The sequence below is a fragment of the Brachypodium distachyon genome, chromosome 1, assembly GCF_000005505.3.
Source record: "Brachypodium distachyon strain Bd21 chromosome 1, Brachypodium_distachyon_v3.0, whole genome shotgun sequence".
NCBI classification, from domain to species: Eukaryota; Viridiplantae; Streptophyta; class Magnoliopsida; order Poales; family Poaceae; genus Brachypodium; species Brachypodium distachyon.
This window is the reverse complement of record NC_016131.3, coordinates 74,536,532-74,547,887: the sequence shown is the minus strand read 5'-3', so window position 1 is coordinate 74,547,887 and position 11,356 is coordinate 74,536,532. Positions and strand designations below refer to the sequence as shown.

The following is an 11,356-nucleotide window of genomic DNA, read 5'->3' as shown; positions in this document are numbered from 1 at the left end:
GCCAGATCACCAGGCTAACGAATTTAATTATTATTCCAAGTGCACAGCTGTAGGTTCGTGTCCATACCTAGCAACGAGATAGCATAAACCAAATCCACGTACGCAACGTATAGTTGACGTCTCCTGCGCTGGTGATTGGTGGAGCATGCATGCATATGCAAATGCAAATGCGAATGAAATCCACACAATATATATCTGGCTAGCGTGATCCTCAATTTTTAGCTTAACGTACGTAGCGGTGGACCAAGGAGTTTTTCCAGCTCACTTTCAAATTTATAGACCATTTACCCATGCATCAAGTAGATTACTATACATACACATTCACATAACATAAGTTATATACTTAAGAAAATAGGAACTGAAAGTCGCCTGGCGCAGCTGTCAGCTCTTTGTTCGTTAGCTATCTAGCGATGGAGCAAATAATGCTACTCCACACGTAGTAGCACGTACAAGAATGAATTTAATCAATTTCCAAATTAATTGCAGTAACAGTCAGAGCTCGACAATGACAAGAGCGACACACTTGCATGCACAATCAGGCTATAAATACCACCCCCAAACAAGCCCAAAGAGAAGCATCCCAAGCAAGCAATAGCATCATCTCCACAGCCTAGGCTAGCTAGCAAGTGATCGTTCGATCAGTAGCCACTTAAGCTCTCAGCAATGGCGCGTGCCTCCAACAGCTCCAACAAGCTGGCCTTGTTCCTGGCCCTAAACCTGGTCCTCCTGTCAGGCAGCGTCCACGGCTGCAGCTACTGCCCGACGCCGACGCCGGCGGTGCCGACGCCGCCGATCGTGGTGCCGCCGCCGCCATACATTCCCCCAACGCCGGCGGTGCCGGTGCCATCTGGGGGCGGCGGCGCGTGCCCGATCGACACGCTGAAGCTGAGCGCTTGCGCCAGCGTGCTGAGCCTGCTGAAGCTCGGTCTGAACGTACCGGCCAGCGAGCAGTGCTGCCCGCTGCTGTCGGGGCTGGCCGATTTGGACGCCGCCGTCTGCCTCTGCACTGCCATCAAGGCCAATGTCCTGGGACTTGTCAGTGTTAACGTCAAGGTCGACCTCACGCTGCTGCTTAACCAGTGTGGCAAGATCTGCCCCGCCGACTTCACATGCTCCCTCTGAGATCTCAATATATCTCAGCCGTCCATCGTCGATGCATGCATCGTTGTTATCTTGTGATTTGCATGCCGCCTACGTACGTTCCCCGGTTCATATATGTGTCAGTCGCATGCGTGCATGCTTAAGTTTACTGTCATGGTCGACTATACGTAAAAAGTGTAAGCAGTGTAATGGTGTGTGTGTGTGTGGTGTTGTATCTTTGGTCTGGGTTGAATACTGTGTTTGTGTACGTACGACTGTACATGCATATACATTGGGTATACGTGGAATAAAAGTGTTTGTTATACAAAGTTGTGTCTCAATTGTTCGAGCTGTACGTGCATGCCTCTGGTATATGATCTGTTGCGTGCAATTGTGTACAATATATACGCGCGCTCATACAGTCGCAGTTTAGAATCAATGTACTACGTAGCTAAGAGGTGCATCTGCCAAGAAACCAATTGCTCCGACCGAAGAAAATATCCAAGTTCTCTTCTTTGGCTTGTGCGATACTAACTAATCATGGAGAGAATTTCATATTTGCCATTGAGAATTTGCCCGTATGTTATTTTCCTGTTTCAAATATGCCACTCAAATTTTGCACGGGTACAAATATGCCACTACAGTTAGTTGACCGCTAGTTGACCGTTAAGTAGAAGATGAAAAGACAATTTTGCCCTTATGTAGTATGTTGATGTTCCATTTACAACAAATTACTCATTTTAGAAAACTTAGCTTTTCAAGGTTTTTAAGATGCCTGTAATACCATTTCGGAGTAAATTTCAACAATAATGATTTTACCATGAAAAATTGGAAAATCTCAACAGTACTTCCCTTGATTTTAATTAAGATCACAAAAGTCATAATAAATCCAGCAAATTAATAGACTAAAACTCATCATAATTTGTGGAGAGGGAGAGGGAGAGAGAGACCGAGGGGGTATTTTAGTTTTCTTGTTTTTTTACCTGTGGACCAGGGGGATTTCGGTCAATATAAAATTGACTTAACGGTCAACTAGCAGTCAACTAACGGCAGTGGCATATTTGTACCCTATATAAGATTTGAGTGACATATTTGGAACAGGTAAATTCTCAGTGGCATTTGAGCATATGAGCAAATTCTCAGTGGCAAATATGGAATTCTCTCCTAATCATGTGTTTTCGGACTATATTATACTGTCTACTAGCACATTGGGGTATCACCTAACCTGTATCATTTCATCCTGAATTTGAGGCCCATCCATCATGTTGTCGGAGAAATGCATCTTGGATCGATGTATATAGTATGCAAATCCAGTGCACGAGAATTGATATTACGAGAAGAACCTCCATATATATACAAGGAACTGGACGGCCGGACGGGCAGCGCTTGAGATGTTGCTTCCTGCACTCAACACTGATTCTTCAGCTTGACATGGCACGCCACAGAAACGGGTTCCGGTTTACGCCGTCCACATAATTAACATGTTCGGAGACCTTAGTACCGGGTTAGATAAAATTCTTCATGTCTGCCTTAATTTTGGCAGGGGCATAAACTTATTTTGGGTTTGCTGTTTTTTTTTGGCTGTGAACATTAAATTCTACAGTCCACACACTGCAGGTTTTTCTCCAGGTGCACACACCAAGGTTTAAAATTTCGTTTTGGACAACATTTAGGTGGACCAAAATTTCAGGGGTTTCATAAACTATTTCCGAGTTCGCTGTTTGAAATTTCACCCAAAAAATATCAAAATGGTAGCATAACATAAATTTGTCCAACACAAGTTGGTGAATTGGTTATAGTTCAAATGGATAGAAAAATCAGCCAACGGACAAATATCCGTGCGACGCCGTCTCTAGTCGGTTGCACTTAGAGTCCATAAACTCCCATTCGTCCACAGGGAGCATATAGGCCCATAAGTGGATCCGATGTGTTGCCTTGTGAATAACCCGCAAGAAGTATTGCTAATAACAATATTGTTCATCCAGTTTCAAATAGTCCAACATAAAGCTGAAACCTCACACGAATTTGAGCTTTTATTTTTTTAGAAACCCCACCCAACGAATTCTCAAACATATTTGTGATATTGAATAATTGATGGTGGTAAATTATAGGCGACATTGTTATTTGCTTACTTCGAATTTACTGTTTATTCCAGCAGCGCATGCTTCAGTGCTTTCGAGACCCATTTTTCCATTCTTTTGATTGAGGCTGTGTTTGCCTAGCTGCGATGATCCTAAAACAAAACGAGTTGTTCTAGTAGTTAATTAAGGTCATTTGGTGAGCCCTTAGTTAATAATCTCACAGAAATATCAGTCACGTACCTGGATTACCTAACACGCAGGGCTCATGCATGGATCTCAAACTACTAGTCAACTCTCTCTCGCTAGGGTCAAAGTCTTGGAAAGACCTCTTCTTGTCGCTTGCGATATATATACTAGCCATCGATTTGACTCGAGGTTTTGTGCGTATATGGCCAATTTAACCAGCTACATCTGAAGAGCTACCTGGATACATCCACATTGGTACTATACATGTCCTGCAGATACATCTCCATCACACGCTAGTACAGCTAGATATAGAAATCTTCTCTCTGCCGAATGGATGGATGGATGGAGACCGACGTGCGTATATATAGCCAACCATGCCGACATGGAAGGATCGATGTGCACACTTGATCGACCATATATATAAACCTGACCAACAATAATCACAGATATGACAATATATATGTACCACAGCCCACACCAGATCGACAAATTATATTGCTTAACTATTTGAGGCTTGGCAAATTGCAATTTTGCATGAATATGAACGCATGATGGTCTATGATCAACAACTTGTTCAATGGATTGGAGCTAAACGATAAGCTAGCCATCCATCACCAGATAACGATATTACAAATCGATCGATCAATCAACGCTGGAAATTAAACAAGCAACGAAGAACTCATCGAAAGAATTGGTCGGTAACTGTACAAAGAACAAGCTTGATTTTGTACGAGATCGTGTGAAATGAAGAATAACATGGTCTCCATTGGCCACAGCATGGAGACGCTATGTTGGACCGGACAGGAACGGCTACACTAGCTAGCTAGGAATAGCCAGTACATGCATCTGATCTTCTAGACATAGCAAAAAGATCTACTTCCTCCGTCCAACAAAAGATGTCTCAAATTTATCAAAATTTAGATGTATCTAAACATGACTTAATATATAAATGCATTCAAATTTAGTCAAAGTTAAGACATCTTTTGTCGGATGGAGGAATTATGAAATCTTTGGAACGTACTGTCAGTACCATGTCATCCAGACACCAGAAGATTGTTAACTGCGTGGGACCCAATTTTTTTATTTTTGATATAAGCTCTTGTTTTCCTAAAACAATTAATGACATATACTAGTACCAAATAACTTTGGAAGCGAATTATCCAAATTAATACAGGCACAACTAATGTCATATACTAGTACCAAACTTTGGAAGCGAATTATCCAAATTATCTGATTGGATATGTGTGTTATGTAAGAATACTAATCAATTCTAGCCAATGTAGGCCAGAACAATTAATACCGTCGCTATATATATAAACGGTAGCTAGGAAAATTAAGGAACAACATTCTAGCTGCACTTACATAGTAGTATCAAATAACAAAGGAACGGCAGAAGACGAAGCAGATCGAGTATCCAAGTACCATAGTCCTTATGGAGCTTAGCAAGAACAGCATGAGGGCTCTGTTCTTGGTAGCTCTGATCGCCATGTCCAGCTATGCAACGGGAAGGGACATAGGTAAAAATTTAAAAAATCTTTACACTTCGAGCTGAATTAATTAATGCCCAACTAAGCCAAATTATACTTCAATTATCTATCTACTGACTGTGTTCGTTTATATGAGCATGCAGGTACGATGGACGACACGATCGTAACAAAGTGTTCAGAGATTAAAGAGTGCTCGATTCATTCCTGCACGGATCGATGCAACGAACTAGGCTGGGATCCTCATAGGTGCTACTGCTCCGACAGTCGCCACTGCTGCACCGATTTCCATTATAATGGAACAGCACTAACGCCGCACTCCTAATGATCCATGCATGTACTCACAAATGTAAGCTTCTGGCTGATTAATTAATCATCTGTATGTGCAACCAGCGGCCTGGTTGATGCACCGGCCAGATTCAATAAATAAACTTATTTTATGCAAAGCGGATTCAATATATATATATATGTGTGTCAATTTAGTGACCAGAGATACGATCCTCCAAAAAAGATGTGTGACCAGGGTCAGTTTTTTGTGTCGCTGTGCTTTGTACGACCACAACACATTTCGTAGAGCAGGAATATGGGCTTGGGCTCAATTACCTTCCGATTGATGCACTGAAAAAAAAATCATCATAATTGTGCCGTACGAATTTAATTGTACGTGGAGCATTTCCGAAAAAGAAAACAACTATGAAGGAATAACTAGGTGAGAAAAAATTTGGAAGCCAGTTAATCGATTCCATACATGCACTTGTTTTCTTGCAAGGTAATCAATTTCATATGCCAAACATTGCAGGAAGCCAACTATTAACAAAGTTATCCAAGAGATACACATTGCTATAGATATTGATATATACGTGTGTTATATAAGGATACAAATCAAGGCTAGCCAATATATGTAAATTAACCAATAATGTACCAAAAATGACTTCTCGTCTCTATATAAACACTAGGAAAAAAAGAACATAGCTGCACTTGCATATACTGGAATAACAAAGAACGTACGGCCGGCAGCTAGCAGGTGAAAAAGAAGAGCGCCAACCACCGACCGATCGATCCTATGGCGCTTAGCAAGAAGAGCATGAGAGCTCTGTGCTTGGCAGCTCTTATTTTCACGACCACTACTTTCTTCTTGTCCTGCCACGCAACCGGGAGAGACATAGGTACATATATACATTTCTTAGTCCACTTGAGTAGTATTATTTACATCTTTTTGATATATCTGTACCTTTTGTATGTACTAATTGGGGACGCATATACGTGTGGCTGCTTCAATTGGACTGGATGTAGGTATAAAGGACGTACCGATCTTAACAAAGTGTTCAGAGATAGATGAGTGCTCGATCCATTCGTGCACGGTTTTATGCGACCAAACCGGGTGAAGTGCTACTAACCGGTGCTACTGCAGAGACATGGGCCATTGCTGCGTCGATGTTCCCAGCAGCACCAATCCAACAACCTAGCTAGGCGTTGCCTCCAACTGCATGTGACGATCGATCATGGCCGCCCATCGAATATATATGGTGTGCATGATCAGATTCTTCAATAAACTTTGTACTCGTACGTGAAGCTGTTATATATTCTTCTTCTTGTTCTTCTTCTCTTGTCCGATGCATGGTCTCGTGACCTTGCTCGTCGAATTGCTGTCTGGCCAGAGAGGTGTCATAATGGACATAATCATCATATATATATATATATATATATATATATATATATATATATATATATATATATATATATATATATATATATAAAATATATATATATATATATTGAGCGTGCCCTGTCGATCCCGCCACTAGCCTGCCGGCCAGCTGTCAATGCACGGATTTTTTTTTTCTTTCGTTTGTCCATTATTATTTCTGTGTCCAAAATTCAAGTACGTTAAGTAAAATACGACATAGATCAATCTGCATGGTAATCACATTTCTTTTCTGCAAGAAGTACGCCCGCGTATACATTTGCAGCATAGTATTCGCAAAAATAAAAAAAGTACGGAGTACTATACATTTGCACAGGTAGCACTAGCACTGCAAGTAATTTCGACTTTTGGACCACAACAATAGATTTTTTTTTAGAGGAGACCACAACAATAGATAGACACGTCGTCCTCAGGAGCTCAAGTACATGCATATGGGCCTGAAGAATGAGATACATATATGGGCCACCGTTAAATATAGCCCATACTCTTAAAAGGAGTTAAATGTAGCCCACGATCTGCATGGTTTCATACACACAGGGGGGCAAACGAGAGGAAAATGCCACGTGTCTGACTGCGCGCACAAATTAACCTAAGTTAGACAAACCCGATTGATCGAGAACGTACGTAGACGCCAACACGTATGCATGTACGTGTTACCAGCTGCCAGGCAGACAGAACAGAAAACACAACACAGCAATAAGCAGTGGCAAGGGCATATGCATATGTGACCAAAACCTCACCGCTAGCTAGCTAAGCTGTGTGTAGCAACCAGGAATGCATGCAGCATGGATCGATGCAGGAGTTCTCACCAGCTACGTACACGCATGAATAGATTTATTACAACTACATGCAAGAAAGTAAACTAAAGATGCATGCATGTCCATCAGTGCCCGAATCGACCAGCGGTCAATCCGGACCTTATTAAGCATGCATGCATGCAGCTGACCGACCGATCATGCATGAATAATAGTCTCATATATGCATGCCACGACGACGCCGCGCATCTTCCCCATGCAGGACAAGACCAACATGCAATATAACAATCATCTAGCTCTTGTCCATACCGGCCGATTATATTTGGTACGTGCCGCGTCGTGCGTTTTCAAGGTATAAGTGGATTGTCTTAACCAATTCATCAGATCGGTTTTTTGGTTGCGTTGGCTAGTGCATGAAGCTCTTCATGGTATCAGAGCCATGAGGTGTCGAGTTCGAGACCCGGTTGCCGCAATTAAATTGCGGCGCACTTTTGATCCACGTTTAGGCCTGCGGGAGCCACACGTGAGGGAGAGTGTTGAAGTATAAGTGAATTAGCTATCCCCTTCCATCAGATCGGTCTTTTGGTTGCGTTAGCTAGCGCATGAAGCTTGACATGATATCAGAGCCAAAGGTCTCGAGTTTGAGTCTCAATCTCCCCGCAATTTCCCATCATTATCCACGCCCACGTCGGGCGTGGGGGAGCTTCTTTCTTTCCACATCCACGTCGGATGCGAAGGGGGTGTTAAGTATATCAAATCTCCTCTTCCTATCAGATCGGTCTTTTGGGATAGATGGTTAGATGGGATATCTTAACATGGTATCAGAGCCAAGAGGTCTCGAGTTTGAGACCCGGTTGCCGCAATTAAATTACAACGCACTTTCGATCCACGTTTAGACCTGCGGGAGCCACACATGAGAGGGAGTGTTGAAGTATATAGTGAATTGCCTTAAGGAAGGAGGAGTGTTGAAGTATATAGTGGATTGTATTAGCTCTTTCCATCAGATCAGACTTTTGGTTGCGTTGTCAGTCCACGAATCTCTTCAGTGCGACACCATGCATCATCTGTCGTCCCGGCTGCATGCATGTTCTGCTTCGACGGTGACGTACGTCGTCCGTACGCGCATACAATATATACAATACAATATACGTGCGTGTCCAATCAATCGAGATCACGGGATGCAACTGTAGCTCCTCGATTATCCAAGCCACTATGATTAATTAACCAGATCCAAGGGCGGCCGGTGACTTGACGTAAAATCAGCAGGGTCGCCGATCGACATGACAGGACACCATCCATGGCTGCATTCATGCATGCAGATGCAGGAAGAAGTGGCCAAACACAAAGCGGCAAATGCTGTACCCTGCACGTAGCTGAAGGCAGCTACGGCCTAGGGTAAGGACGATCAAACTAGCATTATGATAAGAGTCGTACGCCATCTTTTCTCAGCACTAGAGCGTGATGGCCCTAGAAACGGGCAACCTTCCAAACCCAACCCCTTTGTCTCCTTCCTCTCCTCCACCACCAGCTCATGCCTTTGCAGTTCAAAGCATGCAATGCAAATGCATGCAGGGCTCCACTACTCCTCCACATGCATTCATCCCATCTCATCGTCATCGATCATCTCATTGCACCTGTAGCAAAGCTAGCTAGCTAGGTCCTCTCACATGGAGGCCCTCGATCATTCCGGTAACATCTCTCTGAGCCTAAGCTAAGCTAGCTAGTACTTGGAGCTAAACCTTTCCTTTGCTTCCTTCCTTGCGCTGTTGCCCTATAAATAGCGCCCAAAGCTCCATTGCACTACCACACAACACTCACTCGGCTAGGCAGATCGATCTAGCAGCTGCTAGTAGCAAAACCCTGCGCGCATACACTGTAGTATAGCAAGCTCTGCTAAGGCAGCCATGGCGAAGAAAGCTGCCGCGATCGCCACGCTGCTGGCCCTGAACCTCCTCTTCTTCACCTTCTCCGACGCCTGCGGCTGCCACTGCGACGGCTCCTGCCCCAGCCCCGGCACCGGCGGCGGCGGCGGCGGCGGAGGAGGAGGCGGAGGCGGCGGCGGCGGTAGTGGGCCAGGCGGAGGCAGCGGCGGCTCCGGCGGATCCGGCGGCAGCGGAGGCGGCGGATCGGGCGGTGGAGGATCCGGCAGCGGAGGCGGCGGCTCAGGAGGAGGAGGAGGAGGTGGCTCAGGGTCAGGGGGGCTAGGAAGATGCCCGATCGACGCGCTGAAGCTGGGGGTGTGCGCGAACGTGCTCAACGGGCTGATCAACCTGGAGCTTGGGACGCCGCCCAAGAAGCCGTGCTGCACGCTGATCCAGGGGCTGGCGGACCTGGAAGCCGCGGTGTGCCTGTGCACGGCGCTAAGGGCGAACATCCTGGGCATCAACCTCAACGTGCCCATCGACCTCTCCCTCCTCGTCAACTACTGCGGCAAGCGTGTCCCCACAGGCTTCCAGTGCCCATGATCATGCATCCATTCCTACCTTAGTGATCCAACCGCAGTACTACCGCATATCCTTTCAATTTCCTTCGTCTTCGTTGTTGCTCGATCGTCGTCCCATGATCTCATCCACCAACTATATACACGTACGTGTAATGTATGCCCGTACTGGTACCACTGTACTATACTTGCTTAATTTTCATCCATCACTCGCTAGCTCTTGCCGTTTTGTTTTAATTTCATGTGCTACTAGCTTGTATGCTAGTGATCGCTAGCTTAGCTAGTGATCTCTCTGTCGTCGTTTGCTGTAGTAAATGATGCATGTACTACAGCATGCTAGTACTACTATATACCTGTTTTATTTGCTTTCGTTTGTTAATTCAAGAGCTCATGTGTCCTTATTTCCAATTCCTTAATATATCAATGAGCTCAATAAAGGAACTGAATTATGCGTCTTTGTGTTTTTTGATTTGGTGGTGATGCAACCGCAAATTCAGTTATACTATTACAGCCAAGGATCTACTGAATATCGATCCTTGCATGCATGCATGTGTGGGATCGAGTGAGACAGGGCGCGTGGAATGAGATCAGTGTCGCGTCTCATTAGGACCGGGCCGTTTCACACCTACACAGTGCTAAGTACCTACACGTACCCATCAGATCACCAAAACCACCTTAACTAATACCCACCTTAACTAATACTGCTGCAGGCAGGCAGGCGAAGAAAACCTACGGGCTGTATATATGGCTGTTTTACTTCTGATACAGCAACAGTGCACCACACCAAGAAGGAAGCTCAAGGAACACGCTTGCAGAACAAAACTCAATTACTGAAATGAAAGCCTTAAACAACATACATGCTTGATTCGAAAATATGCGGTACCTGCATGTATAGCACTGCAGAGATTATTAGCACGTGAGAGTTTTATACTTTTATTCCGATAAGAACTATGTATACATGCATTTGCTGTTGAGAAGTCTTCTCTTTTTAGTTAGAGATATTAATTGACCGTCGGATCTTAATCCAACAATAGCACGTAAGAGGAAGAGTGGGGACGAGCCTCAGATCTTAGCACAACGGTTCCAATACGTCAACTAAGATTTATGGTATTTTGTTTAAAAAACAGGCAACTGGAAAATAGCCACTCCTTTATTGAATTCCTCATACAACCTGTAATCACGAGAGGACTTTCACAAAATACGTCAAAGTGATTACAAGTTTCACCTTTCATTTATCGACTCTGTTTATTCGATATCTAATACGCCGTCCATATAACTTTAGCAATCTATCTTGAGAAGTTGAGATGGACATAACGCGAACAGCCAGATCGTTGGTCGTCCCACACGTCAAAGACAGATGTGCGTAGCATCTCAGACAAAAGCAGCTCAAGAAATTAATAGATCGTAGTACAGATGGACTATTCAGGGATGAGGATCGGAATCATCTGGCCAAAAGAAAATCTGCTGGTGCCGATTCGGCGAATAGTTCTTAGGTGGGGGATGGAGGCGAACTCGAGCTGTTGGGAAATTTGGAACCATCCACATTCAACGTCGTGGCCCATCCAGGAGGACGGTCGCCAGGCCGGGGCCTGGTCCACATGCATGTTAGCCCAAAGGAGAAGCAA

At 44.4% G+C, this 11,356-nt stretch overlaps 2 protein-coding genes across 2 annotated transcripts; both read left to right on the top strand.

Annotated features, from left to right (window-relative positions):
- Positions 1-552: 552 nt before the first annotated feature.
- Positions 553-1,409, top strand: LOC100835808 (cortical cell-delineating protein). The gene has a single exon (XM_003562179.3). The coding sequence runs from the start codon at positions 664-666 to the stop codon at positions 1,120-1,122; it is 459 nt and encodes a 152-aa protein (XP_003562227.1). The 5' UTR covers positions 553-663; the 3' UTR covers positions 1,123-1,409.
- A 7,466-nt stretch (positions 1,410-8,875) lies between these two features.
- LOC100840668 (proline-rich protein) lies at positions 8,876-10,177 on the top strand. The gene has a single exon (XM_003558979.4). It carries the CDS (start codon positions 9,196-9,198, stop codon positions 9,754-9,756), a length of 561 nt encoding a protein of 186 aa, XP_003559027.1. The 5' UTR covers positions 8,876-9,195; the 3' UTR covers positions 9,757-10,177.
- Positions 10,178-11,356: the final 1,179 nt, after the last annotated feature.